General features: G+C 42.1%; 1 protein-coding gene across 1 annotated transcript in view; it reads right to left on the bottom strand.

Annotated features, from left to right (window-relative positions):
- LPGAT1 (lysophosphatidylglycerol acyltransferase 1) overlaps positions 1 to 22,512 on the bottom strand; it is a 150,994-nt gene that overhangs the window by 42,157 nt on the left and 86,325 nt on the right. Inside the window, exon 5 of the mRNA XM_065401725.1 lies at positions 3,281 to 3,407. Within this exon, the coding sequence (XP_065257797.1) occupies positions 3,281 to 3,407 (127 nt within the window). The remainder of the gene's footprint in view (positions 1 to 3,280; positions 3,408 to 22,512) is intronic.

Raw genomic sequence — 22,512 nt, 5'->3', positions numbered from 1 at the left:
CTGCAACTGCATCCAAGTAGGATGGTTAAATTGAATGTTTCTGATAATATAATTAAAAGCAAAATAATCAACAATGTTGATATTTAAACCGTCTCTCTCTGTAGGTACTTTTTATGGCTCCTTCCTCATAACCTTCGAGCCCCTCCCAGTAATAAACTTCACAACCTGAGTTAGGGCCTCTGAGTATAATGAGACCAAAGCAATACAATCAAGATCAAAAGAATAACTGCTTGACTGTTTTTCAACCCAAAATATAGAGCACAGAGAAATTATTATTATAGTGCAATCAGTGTTTGTGCCAACCATAATTTTATGTCTCCTTACAATCTAGTTTCATCTTATGAAAATTAAGAATATAAAATGAATGTTCAAGATCAACTAAATTTAACTATAATGAGACTAATGTAGCTCATTTCTAAATTTCAATTCTATTGCTTACGGGGTCTTCAAAAGCAGCTAGTTTGCCTCGTTCTGCTAATGGAGCTTTTATTTAACAGTTTACATTAAGTCCTTTTGTATTTAAAGTCCGTATTTATTAAAAATGTCCTGAATATGCATTAAAATTGAACATATTGTTAGAATAGTGCATGAAAGACCACCACAAGCAACAATGATACTTTTCTTGTTACAAAAATATCTTCCCCATCTCTCCTTTCCTTGGGCCTGTGAGCTGCTCCACACTGCCACAATAGCTACAAGTGTGTTTTCAGTACAGAGGGCAAGCCCAGTGACAGCATTTAACAGAATACATAGTGCAGTTAATAAATGTCAATTTAATTTTTCAGGAAACCTATTCCACTGATTAGAACAAACAGTAAACAAAATCCTCCTTCCTCCCCCCTTTTGAATTTGAAGGATCATTTCAAAGCTGGTGCCAACCTGTTCTGTAGTCAACTGTTTACCCAATGATACGTATGCAATCTGTTTTCTGGGAAACGGGGATTAATAGCTTTTTCACAGCCAACATTAAGTCACAACACTATTGACAATTTCCTTCCAATGAACCCATTCAAAGAAGAATCGTGCCCCCTCCTTCCCCACACCAAGCATTAGTGAAATACCCGGCTTTGCTTCATTGATGTAGAAGTGGGAGAATGATTGTGTGCTTCCAAAGTCAGTGGTTTCATTTTGTGTGTGCGCGCACGCACATGCATGCGCCCGTCCGGGGATGGAAGTGCACTGCAAAACTTTTAGGGGGAAGGTTTCTTTTCTGAGCTACCCAGCCAGGAGCCTCACATGACAAACAGACCAAGTGAACAACCTTAAAATAAAACTATTCAATTTTCCTCTTTCATGTGCACCCCTTAAAATTGAGTTATATCACTTCTCTCTCTCTCTCTCTCTCTCTCTCTCTCTCTCTCTCTGGAAAAAAAATAATCCAGACAAGTCACCAGCAGATAGACTTCTTCCCTCATTCACTAAGCTGTTCCCTTAGAGCAGGGGCTAGCATAGGAGGAATTCTCTTTTACCAATGTCCCCACCTAGGCTCTTATGGGATGCTGTCATTTCCCTAATGCTACTCTGCTAGCTCCCTTAGCACCAGCTTTTATCCAGAAAAGGGTTGTCTTGATTAAAAGATTACATGGAAATTGAACTCAGCTTTCAGCAGCCATGTTAACAATCATGATGTTGACTGTGTGAGCAGTTCGCATACACAGACACGGGTTGTGTTCAGTACCATGTCAACTGGTTCTGGGTAAACCCTGGGATTTAGTCATGGTCCAGCTAGCATGATATTGAATCTGATTTTTCCCTGTCTACCCTCACTGCAAGGTCATGGTCCACATCTAGTTAGTTAACACTATTCCTCAAGATTGTGTTTTAACTACATACTTTTCTAACGAAGACAAATGCTTCCTGGCTGAAAGCAGTGGCTATGAGCATTGAGTAGCATCGGGAACATAAGAACAGCCATACTGGGTCAGACCAAAGGTCCATCCAGCCCAGTATCCTGTCTGCCGACAGGGCCAACATCAGGTGCCCCAGAGGGAGTGAACCTAACAGGTAATAATCAAGTGATCTCTCTCCTGCCATCCATCTCCACCCTCTGACAAACAGAGGCTAGGGATACCATTCCTTACCCATCCTGGCTAATAGCCATTAATGGACCTCCATGAATTTATCTAGTTCTCTTTTAAACCCTGTTTTAAACCCCTGTCATGGGTTTGACAGTGTGGAAGTGGGGGCTGGAAAAATCCAGAGTATGACCATAAACTATTAAATTTCAAGCAAAATAAACCCAGATTCAAGTTTACTTAATGGAAGAATCTTATACTTAAACAAATTGATTGGTTATAACCTCTTTTAAGAAGACAATACAGTTTAGGTCGGGGTGGGCAAACTTTTTGGCCCGAGGGCCACATCGGGGTTGCGAAACTGTATGGGGGCGGGGGGGTTTGGATGGTGGGGGTGGGATCCTGGGGGGGGGCAGTTAAGGGCAGGGGTGTGGATAGGGGTTGGGGCAGTCAGGGGACAGGAAGCGGGGTGGTTGGATAGGGGGTGGGGTCCTGGGCAGGGGCGGTCAGGGGACAAGGAGCAGGGGGGATTGGATGGGTCGGGGGTTCTGAGGGGGGCAGTCAGGGGGTGGGAAGTGGGAGGGGGCGGGGGCCAGGCTGTTTGGGGAGGCACAGCCTTTCCTACCCGGCCCTCCACACAGTTACTTGACTTCCCCCCGGGACCCCCTGCTCCTTATCCAACCCCCCCGCTCCCCGCCCCCTTACCATGCCACTCAAGCAGCAGGAGCTCGCAGCCCCACCACTCGGCCAGAGCCAGCCATGTCACCGCGCTGCCTGGCAGGAGCGGTGGGCCAGAGTGCTGGCGGCGCGGCGAGCTGAGGCTGCGGGGAAGGAGGGACAGCAGGCTAGGGGCTGGTGACTAGCCTCCCCGTCCGGGAGCTCAAGGGCCAGGCAGGACAGTCCCGCGGGCCATAGTTTGCCCACGTCTGGTTTAGGTGAAACTTAATGAGCAACATAGAAGGGAAGCCAATTACAATACAACTGCAAACAAACCAACACAGTGAGGTAAAACCCATATCCTGTAGAACACAGTTTTAATAGTTGTTGCGTGTAATCAGTCAATGAGCACAATACATCACACTATTCAGAAACATATAACTGCCTCCCAAGTCCTGTGTCTAACCAACTAGACAAACTACTTCTAAATACAGAAAGTATTTTGAAAGATTTTACTACCTCTCTCCAACATTCTGAAATGTGCTGTGCAGGACTCAAACTGATTTTTAGGCCTTAATTCAACTGTGTACTAAAACTTTATTTCCTACCTGTAATGTACATGAGTGACTGTCGGTCGTCTGTAGCCAAGAATCCAGGTCTGGATGTCTATAGGTTCTGCATTAGGGTAAGCAATGGTTGTATCTATCACCCATTGAAGACCTTTTGATTTGCTCTCTATGAATAAAGTGGAAGAAATAAGATGGGGTGTTAAAGTTAGACCAAATTATACTCCATTGCCTTGACATCCATTCTAATGTTACATTTCCTTAATATTACCGTATATACTCGTTCATTAGCCGGTTCGTTTATAAGTCGACCCCCCAAAAAGGATAGGTAAAAATAGCAAAAACTGTATGACCCTTTCATAAGCCAACCCTATATTTCAGGGGTTGGAAAACTTTGGCTCCCAGCCGTCTGGGTAAGCCGCTGGCAGATCGGGACATTTTGTTTATTTGAAGCGTCTGCAGGCATGGAGTCCCTCAGCTCCCTGTGGCCGCGGTTCGCCGTTCCCAGCCAATGTGAATGGTCAACCTCGGCCACAGAGAGCTGAGGGACTCCATGCCTGCAGACGCTCCAAATAAACAAAACAACAGTGTATTAGAATCTTCAATTCAATTATTCCATAGAGTTTAAAATCACCAAATTTTGGTAGACCCATTTATAAGCCGACCCCCGTTCTTTGATGAGTCACTTTTTTTACCAAAAATATTCGGCTTATGAACGAGCATATACGGTATATCACTTAATTTGTACAAACATTACTTAAATCCCCCAAAAAACAGGTAGATCAGGAGAAAGACTAAGGACATGGTGAATTTCATTATATGTAAAATCCCAGAAATATGGTCAAAATCTCAATGTAATTACTAAACAGTCTAACAACTAGTGTAATTTTTATTGACATGATCTATGCCTTGTGTCCCAGCATGCCCACTGTTTCACTTTGTTTTGATACTTTGCTTTTTATATGTATTTATACAGAAAGCCACAATATTTCTTTTAAAAAAAATTTAAAAGTTCCCTTTCCTACATTATTAAATAACACCACCATAGATTATCAAAACTGATATTTTTTTAAACCTAAAGTCATATTTAACTATTTATGCAGTTTACTTTTTCATTCAGTTCATTCCGTATTTCATTCAGTTTGGGCAGTTTAATTTGCTGCTCTCTCCTCCACGAGCACAAAGTTGCAACATTTAGTTTGCAAACAATGCAGACAAAAATATACAAAAAAAGTTTAAAAAATTAATTTCTTTTAAAACATGTCGGGAGAAATATGTCTGTTAGCGTTAGGTTTTTGTAAAAGCCCTCCTTCCCCTACACTACTCCAAAAGACGGGGAAAAAACCATACCTAAGCCTAAATTACTTTTTAGATTAATATATTTATTGGCTTTCCTACCGCATTCACCACTGTATTATCTGAACATACATAAATTATTAATTAATTTACCCTCAAGACACCCTTGATAGGTAGGGGAGTATTACTGTCCTCTATGTACTGAGAGAGGGGAATGGAACCACAGAGATTAAGAGATCTGCCTAAGGCCTGGTCTACACTACGAGTTTAGATTGAATTTAGCAGCGTTAAATCGAATTAACCCTGCACCCATCCACACAACTAAGCCATTTTTGTCGACATAAAGGGCTCTTAAAATCTATTTCTGTACTCCTCCCTGACGAGGGGAGTAACGCCGAAATCGACATTGCCAGTTCGAATTAGGGTTAGTGTGGACGCAATTCAACGGTATTGGCCTCCGGGAGCTATCCCACAGTGCACCATTTGTGACCGCTCTGGACAGGAATCTGAACTTGGATGCACTGGCCAGGCAGACAGGGAAAGCCCCGCAAACTTTTGAATTTCATTTCCTGTTTGCCCAGCATGGAGAACTGATCAGCACAGGTGACCATGCAGTCCCAGAATCGAAAAAGAGCTCCAGCATGGACCGTACGGGAGGTACTGGATCTGATTGCTGTATGGGGAGATGAATCCGTGCTATCACAACTCCGTTCCAAAAGATGGAATACCAAAACATTTGAAAAAAAATCTCCAAGGCCATGATGGACAGAGGCCACAACAGGGACTCAACACAGTGCTGCATGAAACTTAAGGAGCTGAGACAAGCGTACCAGAAAGCCAAAGAATCAAACGGATGCTCCGGGACAGAGCCGCAGACATGCCGCTTCTACGCTGAGCTGCAGGCAATTCTAAGGGGGGCCGCTACCACTACCCCACCCCTGTCCGTGGACTCTAATGGTGGGGTACTCTCAGTTGCCATGCCTGAGGATTTTGCGGACGGGGAAGATGAGGAGGAGGAGGAGGTGGTTGAGGAGAGCACACATCACACTGTTCTCCCCGACAGCCAGGATCTTTTTCTCACCCTGACTGAAATACCCTCCCAATCCGGTATCCCGGACCATGAAGCCATAGACGGGACCTCTGGTGAATGTACCTTTGTAAATATAAAACATGGTTTAAAAGCAAGCATTTTTTAAGGATTAATTTGCCCTGAGGACTTGGGATGCATTCGTGGCCAGTACAGCTACTGGAAAAGTCTGTTAACGTGTCTGGGGATGGAGCGGAAATCCTCCAGGGACATCTCCATGAAACTCTCCTGGAGGTACTCTAAAAGCCTTTGCAGAAGGTTTCTGGGGAGAGCAGCCTTATTCCGTCCTCCATGGTAGGACACTTTACCACACCACGCTAGTAGCAAGTAATCTGGTATCATTGCACGACAAAGCCTGGCAGCGTATGGTCCTGGTGTTTGCTGGCATTCAAGCAACATCCGTTCTTTATCTCTCTGTGTTATCCTCAGGAGAGTGATATCGTTCATGGTAACCTGGTTGAAATACGGGAATTTAATTAAGTGGACATTCATAGGTGGCCGTTCCTACTGGGCTGTTTGCCTGTGGCTGAAAAGAAATCCTCCCTGCAGTTAGCCAAGCGGGGGGGGAGGGGGGAGAGACCATTGGCTGAGCTGTTCGCTTTTGGCTAGCAGGGATCTTCCCTGATACCAGCCACGCAGTTGGGGAAGGGTTAAAGCGATCATCGCAGAGAAAAGGATGGGGGAGGGCTTCACGCTGAGCTGTTCGCGTTTGGCTAGGAGGGATCTTCCCTGATACCAGCCACGCGGTGCAGTGGGGGGGAGGGTTAAAGCAGTCATCCCAGAGAAAAGGATGGGGGAGGGGATTAGTTTGGTTTCTGCTGCTGCACGTTAACACGAAAACCACAGCCCTAAATGGACAACTCAACGGGCTTTGCTTGGTATGGGAAAGGAGGGCGCTGCTGTTATGAAGGTTGCAGAAGCCAAAAGACTATGGCTTACCATGGCCGCCTGCAAGCCGAATTCTGTTGCCCGGCGTGTTTGACCTCTAACACCAAAGCCGCAGGTACTCAATATAAGATGCAAAAAATGACCTTGTACCGAAATCGCATATGCTACGTAATGTGAATAGTGTTGTTCACCATGAAAGAGTATACCCATTGTTCTGTAAAATATATCTTCTTAAATACTTCTCTCCCTTTTTTTCCTCCCGCAGCTGCAAATGTTTCAAGCCTCTCTCCCAAAGGCTATCTCAGATAAGGCGGTGGAAAAAAAAGCATGCGCGATGAAATGTTCTCTGAGCACATGTAGGCGTCCCGCACTGAAAGAGCTCAGCAGAAAGTGTGGAGGGACTCAATAGCACAGGACAGGAAAGCAGCCAGTGAATGTGAGGAGAGGTGGCGGCAGGAAGATCAGAGGAGGCAGGATGAAATGCTGGGGCTACTGCAGGAATAAACGGACATGATCCGGTGTCTGGTGGAGGTTCAGGAACGTCAGCTGGAGAGACTGCTGCTGCAGCCCCTGTTTAACCGCCCTCCCTCCTCCCCAAGTTCCATAGCCTCCTCACCCAGATGCCCAAGAACGTGGGGGGGGGGGGGAGGAGGCGGCTCCGGGCACCCAACCACTCCACCCCAGTGGACAGAAGGCTGTCATTCAACAAGTTTTGAAGTGGCCTTTTCCTTCCCTCCTCCCCCCCGGGCTACCTTGTCAGTTCTCTCCCTATTTTTATAATCAATTAATAAAGAATACATGGTTTTTAAACGACAGTGACTTTATTTCCAAGCTGTGATCGAAGGGGGGAGGGCGGTTGGCTTACAGGGTATTAGAGTCAACCAAGGGGGTGGGTTTTCATCAAGGAGAAACAAATAGAACTGTCACACGGTACCCTGGCCAGTCATGAAACTGGTTTTCAAAGCTTCTCTGATGCGCAGCGCTTCCTGATGTGCTCTTCTAATCGCCCTGGTGTCTGGCTGCGCGTAATCAACGGCCAGGCGATTTGCCTCAACCTCCCACCCACCATAAATGTCTCCTCCTTACTCTCACAGAGATTGTGGAGCACACAGCAAGCAGCAATAACAATGGGGATATTGGTTTCGCTGAGGTCTGAGCGAGTCAGTAAACTGCGCCAGCGACCCTTCAAATGTCCAAATGCACACACTACTACCATTCTGCACTTGCTCAGCCTATAGTTGAACAGCTCCTTACTACTGTCCAGGGTGCCTGTGTACGGCTTCATGAGCCAGGGCATTAAGGGGTAGGCTGGGTCCTCAAGGATAACTATAGGCATTTCAACATCCAACAGTTATTTACTGGTCTGGGAAGTAAATCCCTTCCTGTAGCCGTTTAAACAGACCAGAGTTCCTGAAGACGCGACCGTCATGAACCTTTCCCGGCCATCCCATATTGATGTTGGTGAAACGTCCCTTGTGATCCACCAGTGCTTGCAGCACCATTGAAAAGTACCCCTTGCGGTTTATGTACTGGTTGCCTTGGTGGTCCGGTCCCAAGATAGGAATATGGGTTCCGTCTATCGCCCCACCACAGTTAGGGAATCCCATTGCAGCAAAGCCATCTACTATGACCTGCACATTTCCCAGAGTCACTACCTTTGATAGCAGCAGCTCAGTGATTGCGTTGGCTACTTGCATGACAGCAACCCCCACAGTAGATTTGCCCACTCCAAATTGATTCCCGACTGACCGGTAGCTGTCTGGCATTGCAAGCTTCCAGAGGGCTATCACCACTCGCTTTTGAACTGTGAGGGCTGCTCTCATCTTGGTATTCTTGCGGTTCAGGGCAGGGGAAAGCAAGTCACGAAGTTCCATGGAAGTGCCCTTACACATGCGAAAGTTTTGGAGCCACTGGGAATCATCCCAGACCTGCAACACTATGTGATCCCACCAGTCTGTGCTTGTTTCCCGGGCCCAGAATCGGCATTCCACGGCATGAACCTGCCCCATTAACACCATGATGTCCACATTGCCGGGGCCCGCGCTTTGAGAGAAGTCTGTGTCCAAGTCCTCATCACCACGCTGCCATCGCCTCCTCGCCTGGTTTTTCAGCTTCTGGTTCTGCATAAACTGCACGATAATGTGCGAGGTGTTTACAATGCTCATAACTGTTGCGGTGAGCTGAACGGGCTCCATGCTTGCGTGCTATGGCGTCTGCTCGGGCAATCCAGGGACATTTACCCATAACCACCCGCGACAAATTTTTGGCCCCATCAGGCATTGGGAGGAGCTCAACCCAGAATTCCAATGAGCAGTGGGGACTGCGGGAACTGTGGGATAGCTACCACAGTGCACCGCTCGGAATGTCGATGCTTGCCACGGTACTATGGACGCACACCACCGAATTAATGTGCTTAGTGTGGACACATGCACTTGACTTTATACAATCTGTTCCCAAAAATCGACTTCTGTAAAATAAGAATAATTTCGTAGTGTAGACATACCCTAAGATCGCATGGAAATTTGTGGCAGGCCTCGGAATAGCACATTCCCAATCCAGCATTTTAAGCAAAAAAGACCAAGAGAAAAATCATTCCCTTCTCCAAGTCTCTTGGAGTGGAATGAACAAAATTTTCAAATTAAAACCCTTTTCCTTTCCAGGAAACTGAAATAACTCAAAAATACAATTTAAAAAGTGCATGAAGGTGTGAAAGTGAAATGAATTATATTAAAGAAATAGAATGAATTAAAGAATGCTGTATGTACCTTTAAGTAGAAATGAGAAATGCTGCAATCCATGTGGCAGGAAAGCAGACATTAACTGCCTAATGGATTGCTCCACTTAAGGGCGATTGGTGAAGCATTAGCCTTAGATTGATAAGAGTTAATAAGGAAGCAGGATATGCATATTGTGCCCCATGCAAATTTTATAATTTTGCTCTCTCTGTCCCTTTGTTTAGTTTGCACCCTTTTATCTGTATAAATAAGACTGTTTGAATCTTGCAGGGGGGGCTCACGTTATCTGAATGTATTAGCAGAGCGCTGTGCTAATAAAACAGAGTGGTCTGACAAACTATGAGTCCTGAGTCTAACTTTGACAGTTTGGAGGTCCCACCGAGATGGCAACCGTCTTCACTGGGGCCGTGTGATTCCTGACCATTTTTGTAGGACGACCGTGGTAGCCGGCACCTGGGCATTTGGCCCAAGCAGTCCTCCTCCTGAACGGAAGGGCGCACGACCACAGTGAGGTCTACGCCATTGAACCTGTTGGTTCCCACTCTGTTCTGGTAGGGATCCCGGGATCTGACATCAGGAATCTGGTCAGGTAATTATTTCTGTGTTTTGTCCGGACTGAGGACTGTCCTGTCTCTGTGTCTATCTGTCCTCCTGTGGAGTGTTTGAGTCTGGGTGCCATCTCCGTCCGGGGATCGGCCGACCAAGGGGTTCCTGTCCCCGCGGTCTGAGTGAGTGAAATCTGCACAATCGCAGCCACACCGCACCTTGGGTGAAACCCTTGGTGTGAAAGCAAGGGTGATTGAGGCAGTAGCCTGTGGGCTCCTTTTGTGTGTTGCACCGGGCATCACTCTGACGAACCCGAATTTCCTTCTTGTGTGATTGGTGTGTGTAAAGTCCTCCTGTATTGGTAACCAGACGTCTAAGTCGGGACAGTTCCCTAAAGGAACGCCGGCTCTGTATTTTAGGAAGGGTCCAGACTCCTGTAAATTTCTGGAAAAATGGTCTAGGCTAACTCAGGGGAATCCCAAAACTCAGTGGCCACTGTTCAACTCTTGGAACAAAGACCGAGTGGACGTCTTAAAAGACAAACTCGGCCAACCTAAAACTAAATTGGCTAAAGAAGAGGTTAATTGTTTCATGCAGTGGTGGGAAGAGGCAAATCGTAGGTGGACAAAATCAAAACTCGCCTCTCTCAAATATTCAAATAATAAGTTAAAAGCTTTATTAAAAGCCTCCTCTCCCACCACCAGACCGAGCGTTCCTCTTTACCCCGTTCTCCGAAAGAAAAAACAACAACCCCGGATCGATCCCAACCCCCTTCATACTCCCCTCTCATTGTAAAAAGGATAAAACGCCCCTTGTTCTGTTCCCCTTCGTTGTCTGCCTCAGAAACTGATTCTTTAGTGTTCCATTACCAATTCAGCAAGGAGGGTGGGCTCCTCAACTAGCCCCCACCCTTCCTGGTCCCTTTCCTTGAACATTTCTTTCAAAATTGTGAAATGACCACAATATCACTCAAAACAACAACAAAAAACGGTTCATTGGAAAAAGCAGGATCGGGCCCAGACAAGCAGGCAAGCGACAGATAAAGAAACTGAAAAACAGGTTGGAAGCCCTAAGGGCATAGTGTCAGGAGTAAGTGCAAGCATGAAGCCCTGGAACAATACTTAAAATGGTGAAATCTGAGTTGATAAAGTTGTCATTTTGGGAGATAAACAAGTGATTTAAGGAAAGAGAGTGAATTGGAGAGAATTAAACAGTTAAACTTTGTGAAAATGTTAAAAAGGACCTTGTTAAAAGAATTCTTGGTTTCTTTGCAGCCATTCTAAAGGAAAAATGGGCCCTTTTCCAGAGGAATGTCTGTAAATAATCCAGGTAAAGAGACTATCTAATTAAAATCATTTGACTATGAACAATTTAGTCAAATTTGCTAAAAGAACATAAGGGGGGAGGGGGGTTCTATTGGAACTTAACTGCCCCAAATGTATAAAGGTAATGTAACCTATGTACAGCTATGTAAAAACAAAGCAGTGTAAAAGAAATGTTAAGGAAGAGAAAATGTGTATGTATCTGTCTGTGGGAATATGTGAGGTTTGTAAAACTCCTGTTTTGTAGGTTTAAGATAAATTGGTTTTGTTTATAATGCCACTAAAATCCATTTGACTCTTTGGGTATGTCTACACCCAGCCGCTAGTTCGGCGGCTGGAAATCGAAGTTCTGGGTTCGACTTATCGCGTCTTGTCTGGACGCGATAAGTCGAACCAGGAAGTGATCGCCGTCGACTGCGGTACTCCAGCTAGACGAGAGGAGTACCGCGGCATCGACGGGGGAACCGCGGCGTCGACGGGGGAGCCTGCCTGCCGCGTGTGGACTGAGGTAAGTTCGAACTAAGGTACTTCGAACTTCAGCTACGTTATTCACGTAGCTGAAGTTGCCTACCTTAGTTCGAATTGGGGGGTAAGTGTAGACCAAGCCTTAAATTCAAAGTTGCAAAACTGACAGACCTTTTTGCCAGACACAGGTAATCAGTGTTGGTTGGCTTTGGGATTTGGTAGTTAACCCTTAAGGGGTAACTTAATTCTTTACAAAATTTACAATGTTTTTAAACAAAGACCAAGTCATGGCTGCAGCAGGACAGTCAAAATCAGAAGAATAGGAAGAGATTCTGGATTCTTTTTGTTTGTTTGTTTTTGTAACAAAATAGCAAATGAGAGCTGTAGTAAAAGAATAAAGACAGTGCCCCTCTGAAGCAACAGCAGGGGTGAGGTGCACAAAACAAAAAGAAGCAATATTAGAAACACTGAGCCTTAAAATGGCTCTGTGTAATCAGACTGTCACTTTGATAAGGACACATAAAAACTCTACCTTATGTAAAAATTAATATGGCTAATGTTTTAAAAGTTGAAGTATAGAAGGAATGTGCAGACATGTTCAGTGTATATTATAGAGGGGGTAAAAGAAATGCAAACAAAACATGCTACTTAATTAAAATCCCATTAGGGCTCCAAAGGAGCCACAATAGACTGTTTTCTTTTTCAGATCTCTGTGTGTTTTGGAAGCAAGAGTTAAAAAGTTATCAAAACTCTGGTAAAAGTTAATTGTGTTCCTTTTAAGACAGAGTCTCTGAGCTCTGCTGATGGCTTTGAATCCAAAAGCCAAGCTTGTGTTGATGCAAATTACCTAACTGATAAAGGAAGGAGAGAACTGCCAGCACAAAGTAACTGCAAATAAAGGACATACCTCGTCAGCAAACAAATTGTCTAAATAAAAGGCACGGTATAACAAGATACCTTTAATTAAAATAAATTTAATGTTAATAAGTACCCCTGTAACAATGTATAGTGTGTATGATTTTTGGGAAAATCCTTTATGGTAATGATGCTTTTCAGCTATTACCTGTGAACAAACTTAAAGCTTAACACAGCAGGAAAGACATTGTAAACTTGGTCTGCTGTAAAGGAAAAACTGAGGTACACCACCTCATGGATTTAATGACTGAACAGTAAAATAATTTCTCCATAACCCTTAAAAGATAGAAGCCATTAAAACCTGGCCTGCCTATAAAACAAAAACACAGGAAAATATGGAGGTAACTCCTCTTGTTTTGCCTGCAATCAGCAAGGGTATTTGTAAAAGAACGGAATATTTTAAGCAATAATAAATGCCACCCCAAAAGGGGTAGAAAAATGTTATTTTTGTCTTTCAGAAAAAGCTGATACCAGCTACAGGACAACCTAATACAGAAACAAATAAAAGTGGGTATGCTTATCCATGCCTGTTGCTCCAAAGCCCTGTAGTAAAAACATCTCACTAGGATCCTGTATGTGGGATAAAATAAATAATGAGACCAAAGTACTGTATAATGGGCTATGTGTATGTGTTAATTCTTGGAGAAAAAGTGTTTTAAAAGAATGGAAGTGTTAGCAACCTTCCAATAGACAAATGTAAATGTAATGCAAGTACTGTGTTTTAAAAAAGGTAAAAAAGGTAACATAGTTCCTAAAACAAACAAAAAGGCAATGTGGGAAACCGAACCATTCATATTATACATGCAAATGGCAACATGTTAAGAATTGCCACTGCAGAAAGACATAACAGCTTACCATTGGTATAACATTTTCTGAATGGTCTCCCACAACTACTGGCATACTAATGTTACTAACCCTAATTGTTTTTGGTTTTAAATTGTATGTGTTTAATTAAAATGTTTGCAATGTGCTGTTGGATAAAACAAATGTATGCAAAGCTAGAGCCACAGGCCCAAATCACCTCCCAGTATTTTCTATTATGTGGACTAAATAAAAAGTGACACTGGCGATTAATAATCTTAGTGTCAAAAGGGGGATATGTAGGAGCAGGATTTTATAATGTCCCATAAGAATTACGGTATGATTTGATTTCATCCTGTCAGCCACCCTTTTTGAATAGCAGAAAGGAATGACAGACCAGAACAATCCTTATAACGGATTATGGTCACCCTTTTGTTTTAGAATAAGTTATAATGTCTACTATGGTTTCCTATATGTATTACAAAGTAGGCACTCTAGTTAAATATACATTTCTTTGTTTTAAGGTTTAGTAAGTAAGAAACAGGATTCTCTATTGTGTCTATGTTAAGTAGATTAGAGGAACATTAAAGGCCTGGGTCTCAATGTAAATTGTCTTGGTTATTGATTGTAAAAAACTTAGCAAGGTTTTAATTTGCAATGCCTTTTTGCTCGTTATAAAATACTACTGTTTGTATTCTCAATCTGTTTGTGTGAATGAGGAATGTATGCATCAGAAAAAGATAAGATGTGAAGGCCATTGTTATAGCCAGAGTCAAGGAAGAAGTAGTAGTAAAGAGACTTAAAGGACATCAAAGAATCATCAGGTACTGCTTACTACCCAGATGGCTGTTAAACTGTCTGGCATCGCAGCGTGGATACATACTTCGCAGTGTAAGAAGGCACCACCCCCAGCAAACCAATCACCACCTCAGGACCACGCAGAGTCAATTTTGACTCCAGAAGAAGACGTAGAGGAACAGCCTGCAATACCTTACCATCTACGCTCTCGTAAGGGTTGCCAGAAGCAGACGACGACCTAAAGCAAGGCCCGAGAAGGAGCAGTAGCGAGCCTAGCGCCTGCTGCCTGGTGTATGTAAAACCGTGACTGCGGTTCCCTCAGTTGAGGTTGTCAGAACCAGAAGGGCCTTGCCTCCAACACGCGCCTCTGGTGGCGCCTGTTCCTCGGCTGCTGGTGTCTTAAGGTCTGGGGAGTCCACAATGACAATTCTTTTATCCAGCAGCAAGTGTGGATAGCTCAGACCCTTAATATTTCTAATTGCTGGGTCTGCAGCCACATCCCAGCCCACTCTCAAGCTGGTGTTCCTGTCCTTGCAATCCCACTCAATTCCCCAGACCTCACTGGAGGACCTCGTCCATTTGACAAAACATGGAACAATAATGACACTTGGGAAACAGTGGGAATAAATGTATCTAAATGGATAAGTGTGGTGGAGGGAAAAGGTCATTGGTGTTGGGTGTGTAATGGGACAGGGCTGGATCTGGGAAAAAGCCGTTGCCTTCAGCATATTGTGGCCAATGGTGTATGGGATTATTCGAATAAAACTAAAAAGTGGCAGGCTGAGTATGGGGATATGAATGTTTTCTTGACCTGAGGATCAAACAGAAAAATCAATTTCATGTTCCCCCTACAGTAACCGTAGTGAAAACAATACAATCTTTCAACACCATGCAAAAAGGCTCCTAAGGTTACAAGTAGTAGTTAAAATAATGGCAAATAAAACTGAAGAAAGTTTAAGAGCTCTGGCCAAAGAAACAGGGGCGATCCGACAGATTGTCCAATGCCTGATGGTTTTGGAGGGCTTAGTGCTGGCGGCCAAAGGAGGGACCTGTGCTCTCATTGGAAAAAGAAAAAATATAGTGTGTACGTACCTGACAACACCAATGAGGTAATAGATCGCGCTAGTCACTTAGAACAAATCGCATATCTTCCCCATGAAGAGCCGAGTTCTTTATGGAAGTGGCTAAGTAACCTGTTCAATTTCTCTGGCATAGGAAACTGGTTGTTTCAGGGAGCCCTGACTATCCTGTTTGGAATCCTACTGATTTTTGTATGTTTTCAGTTAATCTCCTGTTGTATCCAGAATTGTATAAGATATGCCACCCAGGTGACTGCCCCAAAACAGAGTGCTAATATGATGGTGTTAAATATCACTGATGAACGAAGAGATAAAGAACAATTAAAATGTGGAACCCAGTAATTGTTGGTCTTTGCGTAAGCTTGACCAAAAGGAGGGATTGTGAAAGTGAAATTAATTATATTAAAGAAATAGAATGAATTAAAGAATGCTGTATGTACCTTTAAGTAGAAATGAGAAATGCTGCAATCCATGTGGCAGGAAAGCAGACATTAACTGCCTAATGGATTGCTCCACTTAAGGGCGATTGGTGAAGCATTAGCCTTAGATTGATAAGAGTTAATAAGGAAGCAGGATATGCATATTGTGCCCCATGCAAATTTTACAATTTTGCTCTCTCTGTCCCTTTGTTTAGTTTGCACCCTTTTATCTGTATAAATAAGACTGTTTGAATCTTGCAGGGGGGCTCACGTTATCTGAATATATTAGCAGAGCGCTGTGCTAATAAAACAGAGTGGTCTGACAAACTATGAGTCCTGAGTCTAACTTTGACAAAGGTAAGCAGGTGTTATCATCATACTAATGAGATAATAGGAGACTAGGTTCAAAACCCAAAAACATTTTCATGAAACAATTCTTATATTTTTGAATTTTCAAAACATTTCATCCACGCTATAAAACTAGTAAAAAAAAAAAAAAAAAAACAGCAAACATCTTCTGCAAAACAATTCAATTTCTTTATAAGGAATTTCAGAGTTCCAACCAATGACAGTAAATAGTGATTGTAATTCTGGCCCAAATATCAAACAGTGGCCACTATTATTAGCTGGATAACATGAACAAATAATTTAGAAAGCTGAGAAGAATGACTCTCAAATAATATTTTTAATGTTAGCAGTGTGTTAAATTCAATCTAATGCTAAAGTAATTCATAGCAAATCCAAAGCAGTTCTCTCTCTTTTTATGTATTTTATTTATATATCATACACACACACACACACACCTGAAAAATACAAAGATAATTAATTTATTATTATCCATAGCGTGAATTAAAAATGAACTATTAACACTAGTCTTATTATGGGGTGGGAAGCTCAAGTCATTACTAGTAAGAAGTGCCAGAAGAATACAAAATAATATTTTAACCAAAATCTTTTGATTTTACACAAAAAATTGTTCCGAGCTATTTAACAGAAAGTAAGTAGTGGTTTAAAACTGCTGTCTCAATACCTGATGGTTTGGACTCCATCACTGCAGGAAGGCCACTGCTGCCTCCATCCCTCTTCTGTGTTGCTTTCCTACTTGCTTGCCCTAACTTAGTAGCAACTGAGGGGCAGTGCTGTGTGGCTTCCTCAAACCAACTCCACCTCAACACAAAGAAACCACAGATCTGAGTCCTGAGACAAACCACTAGTCCTAATTATAAAAGGTCTTGCACTCTCTCAGCCTTTCATAGACCTCAGCTTTTAACATGGCAGCTCTTAATTAAATTAGTTACTATTGCATCCCACCACAAAGATACCAACTTGTCAAAGTCCGAGATACACTTTAAATCAGGAATGTGAAGGAATCCATGACTTCAGCCTTATTCTTTCATTTGAAAACTTACAGACACTGTCAACTTGAATTTTCTAATAGTTTTCTAATAGAAACAGTTTTCTAATAAAGCATTAATTTATTATTTAAAGAGGAGTTAATAAACATTGCTTCTTGATGAAATGTTAATTTATTGGCATATCTAAAATGATGTAAGAAAACATTTTTAAATGCCTTAGTAAACAAAAACAAAAAATCACAAGTACTATGTTAATAAATGTGATTAACTAAAGCTATCTACGATCATAAAAAGCCAGAAATTTAAGGAGGATAGCAAGGACAGTAGACATTTTGTACAGCTGCTGGCAAAGTCAAATACTAGATGCAATATTCTGGTCATTAAAATTTATTGTAGCATAAGACAGGAGTTCACACAAATGTAAACCAACACAAATGTCAGCATTTTCAGCAAATAATCATATTTCCATCTGAACATTTTATTCCTACTAATGTTTACAATGTTAAAATTAGCCCCTACAATTGCTAGAATGGAAAAGAGATTTATATTTTGGTACATTTCTGGATGTATAGTCAGTTTCACTGGTTTTATTGAATTGCACTATTTATGTTCTCCCTGAGAAAGTGTTTCCAATAACAGCAAAGCTCAAGCTGATACTGAAACTCCAGAGGAAGCAGGCCCGTTGCACAAAGACAGAGCAGGGCTATGCCCGCCTGAGCATGTTTGATGGTGTTGCTCTCAGGTCCATCCAAACAGACTTCTGAACCCAAGAAATAATTATTATTATTTTTAATCAGGGCACGCTATTTGCTACATCAGAAAATTGATCTTTTTGAAATAAGGTAATTTAAAAAAAAAATTCAAGCTTACCATGCCATTTTGGTTTTGTTATGAATTTGAATTGAAAAATCATTCTTAGATGGCACTGAATGTTCACCATACCTAAGGGAGAGTACGGTTCTGCTTTGCTTAAAAAGGTCTTAGCAATTTTCACTACAATTCTAGTCCACCCAGCACCAGAATTTAAAATCCTGATGGTTGAAGGCCAATTGGACTTCCTAACACATATATAAGGCACATCTACATAATAAATGCACAGCCCCATTTTTAGGATGGACAGAACCAGGCTATAATTTTGATTCAGTTTTAACCTAATTCAAAGTTACACACCCATTTAGACGTAAAAAAAAAAATGGGGAAGCGTTGTAATTGGAGTCCTGATAATTTGTAGTGTAAAGAAGCTTTACATGCGTCTGTTCAAGAACCCCTCCCTCCAGCTTTGGTGTGACCAGGGCAACCACAATCATCCCTGGCAGCCACGCTATTTTGAACTTTAAATTTCTATTAAAAGACTCTCTCAATCTGCCTTTTTGGTAGAAGCTGAAAGATCAAACAGCTTGACTAGCAGGGAGCTCTCTGAAGCAGCAGCTAGCTAGAACAACTTTGAAATTGACCTTTCTGGGGCCTTGTGTTTTCTCCTTATGAGTTTTCTCCTGGGCTGCAACTTTCCAAACATTTTACTGTGAGCCATATTATTTTAATCTTTTAGTTTCTCTTCGAATAATTCGGAAACATTCACACCCCTGATCCTTCTCTTTTAATAGAGGATGAATGTTCAAAATAGCCTGCAGGCATTCCATTCATACACAAATCATGTAGAAGTAGGCTACCTTGTGAGAGGTACACACCATGCACTATTGTTTTTTCCTAGTACTTGGACACACACACAAAAATAAGAATAATCAACAATCAAGGGAATATTTGTTTGGCTAGGAAAGCAAATCAAAGGAGAAACTAAGTCGTCTCAATGTACTTTTTCTTCTGAAATAATAGCAGCGGTGAATTTTCATAATTATTTCTTCCCTGTTCTCATTCTTTCAGGGTGGGTGAATCCTTTGATCTTCATATCAGTGCCTAGTGGTGCCCAAAACTTGGCCTGTGGCAGTGGCTCCCCTTAAGATCTTCCTTTATTGCTCTACCTTCCTCCCACAGACAACAGTGACTGGCTACTATGAGACAGATTCAGTGGGGTTCAAAATTCTCCCTGCTGGCCTAGTCCAAATGCTTATTAGTTGAGTTTTAAAGCTGACCATCTGGATCCACCAAATTTTGGGCCCCTCTTTTTCCTTTGAGTCATTTGGCCTTGACCAGGAGCGGGAATTTTGAACCCCTTGGAATTCATGTCTCCCAGCAGATGATCAGCATCAACCATGGGAATAGGGTAAAGCAACAAAGGAGAATGTGAAGGGGAGGGACTGCCTCTGACTAAGAGTTGGGTGACATGCCACCATTGGGCTCTGATCTGAAAAGCAAAGAGTCCACCATCCATGGTTAAACTTGAAGGCTACTATTTCTACTTGAAATAGCAGTGAAATTAACTGGTGTGAGCCAACACCTAAAATTACTACAGCTGAAAGAGCTTAGACCCGAAACAATTTTACTCTATTGTTTTTCAGCATATTTACTGTGGCCATTTGACAGCACTTTGTACAAAGTCAAGTTTCAGTGTGTCGTTGATGGTTAATTGTACTTTCTGTCTTATGCACTAGCATGTTGACAACATGTGCAGTTCAGAGGGAGCTAATGTGCACACTCATCCCCCAGGCCTGATAAGAGGTTGTTTACCAGCAATGACAGCAGCACAAATGAAACAAACAGATGTGTGAACAGAGAGGAAGGTAGGGGGACGGAAGGATGGGCCCAAGGTTTGGTGTTTTTGCTCTCTGGCTTGCTGAAGACCCCCTTCTAATCGTCATCAAGGAAGAAAAAAGCCCATATAAATGCTTTTCTTTCCAATGATTTTTTTAAAAAAATAGATCATACTATTTAAAAGATGTGTCAGAAAATATTTTAAAAAATTAGTGAATTAAAAGACAGTGCAACAGTGTCTATCTTCTGCATAAATTATTTTTTTCTCTTTTGAGTTCTCTAATAAAGCCATTTCTGAAAGTTAATTAATAAAGATGAACTGGACTACATTTGAAGGCCCTAAGATCTGACTTCAACAAAGATAGAATCAAATGCATAGAAGAAGCCTGTTATCAGAGTCTGCTATACAGTGGATTCTTACACTGCCTTATTTTACCAAAGCAAAGTTTGTTGAATTAAGCTCTGGAACGTACATCTTCAGTGAACAATGGGCCCCAAGCTGCCATGACTTGCTAGCTTTTGCTTAGTAATATTCAAATGCAGAGACTTCTAAACCAAAGTAAAATAAACCTGAATTCTACCAGAACATTTTTCTGGTTTTAGAACCCGTCAGAGAATTGAGTCCAGTTACTTGAAGAAATATAGCTTTGCCAACAGTTCAGAGAGACAATCTGAAAGGGACTTTTATAGTCCCACCTGAGCATACATCTAAGCACTTGTTTCCTCTGAAAGAAAATCAGTCCATGGAGAATCAGATTGCTGGTGTATGTGCAGCATGTATTTTACCTATTACTCTCTACAGATTCCTCTCTCTGGGCAGAGAGCTCCAAGTACAGCATCCTGATGTGGGACTCTCTGGATTCCTCAGCAGGATTGCTTTTATCAGGTGCCAAAATGAACACTTAAATCTTTCTGTGTGCAGACAGGCAGACGGCACTTCCTTTCTAGCATCAAGGGCTCTCACTCTTAAGGACAACAAGCCATCAAGCCTTGGCACCAATTCCACTAGATATTTTTCCTTTTCACTCCTGGGAGAGAAGTCCTGTACTTTCATTGTGGTTCATTAAAAAATAAATAAATAAAGTTTCTCCAAAAAGTGCAGTCCAGGTACAAGAGGAACACCTCACTTGCACTTACATAATCTAGTACCTAAAGAAACTAAGATACATTTCTACATAGATGTAAGCTATAGGATTAAGGTTCTTGGATCAGGCTGAAGAAGAAATATGATCAGAGACCTGGAAAAATTCTGTTCATGTGAAGAGAAATTGAAAAAAAAAAAAAAAAAAGTGAGATTCCTTACCTTAGCAAGAAGATAAATAAAAGGGGATATGATAGAAATATATAAAATAATGAATGGTAGAATGAGGATAGATCAGGATCTTCTATTCTCCCTGTCTCATAACACAACAAAAAGGGGGCACTTAAATTAAAAAGTAGAAAATTCAAACCTTACAAAAAGGAAATATAAAGTGTAATAACACTGTGGAACTCATTACCATAGGATGTCATTGAAGCCAAGAACTTAAGACTCAAAAAGGGATTGGATATTTACACAGATGCTAAGAATATCCAGAATTGTTATAATTAATGACAATAAAAATTTTGGATGGAGTTTTGAAACCTTGAGTTTCAGGGTTTAAGCCAATCTCAAACTATTAGAGACCAGATGAGACCTACGTGTCGGGCAGATTATCCCACATCTTCCCACTGTGGGTTCTTACACCTTTCTCTGAAGCAAATGGTTCCAACTGCTGTCAGAGACAGGATACTTGACTACAGGCAAAATAATGGAACAGCTGACATGAAACTGAAGAGTTTTAAAGAAGAGCAATATCATTAATGCAAATTAACATGGGCTTATGGAAAAATAGATGGCAAACTAATTTGATAACTTTATCAGATTACAAGTTTGGTTGATAAAGATAATAGTGTTGATGTAAATAGACGTCTGTGACGCATCCGACTTAGTACCACAAAACATTTTGATTGAAAAATTAGAATGATGCAAGCAACACTGCACACAATAAATTGATTAAAACTGGCTGATTACTAGGTCTTAAAATGTAATTGTGAACAGAGAATCATCATCAGACAGGGTGTTTCCCTATTGGGGTCCTGCAGGGATAGGTTCTTGACCCTACACTATTTATCATTTTTATAAGTGACTTGAAAGAAAACAAAATCAGTAGTAATCAAGTTTGCAGTAGAGAAAAATTGAGGGTGTGGTAAATAACGAAGAAAGGTCACTGATAAAGAGCAATCTGGATTGCTTAGTAAACTGAGCACAAACAAACAGCATGCATTTTAATATGTCAAAATATAAAGTCATAAATCCAGGAACAAAGAATGTAGCCCATACTTACAGAATGGGAGGGGGTCTATCCTGGGAAGCAGTGTCTCTGACAAGGACTTGGAAGGTCATAGTGGATAATCAGCTGAACATGTGCTCCCAGTGCTACTTCTAGTGTGGCCAGAAGGGCTAATGTGAACCCCTTGGATGAATAAACGGGAATATCAAATAAGAGTAGAGAGGTTATATTACCTCTGCATTTGGGACTGGTGTGGCCACTACTGAAATGTCATGTCCAGTTCTGGTGTCCACAATTCAAGAAAGAGGTTGATTAATTGGAGAGAGTTCAGAGGAGAGCCTTGAGGATGATTAAAGGATTAGAAAAGACATGCCTTATATTGAAAGGCACAAGGAGTTCAATCTACTTATCTTAGGCCTTGGCTACACTTGCGAGTTACAGCGCTGTAAAGGCTCCCCCAGCACTGTAACTCACTCCCCGTCCACACTGGCAAGGCATTTGCAGTGCTGTATCTCCGTGGTTGCAGCGCTGCATGTACTCCACCTCCCTGAGAGGAATAGCAAGTATTGCGCTGCCGCTGCAGCGCTGCGGCGCCAGTGTGGCCGCC

The sequence above is a fragment of the Emys orbicularis genome, chromosome 3 (assembly GCF_028017835.1).
Source record: "Emys orbicularis isolate rEmyOrb1 chromosome 3, rEmyOrb1.hap1, whole genome shotgun sequence".
NCBI lineage: Eukaryota > Metazoa > Chordata > Testudines > Emydidae > Emys > Emys orbicularis.
This window is presented reverse-complemented; position numbering and strand designations above follow the sequence as displayed.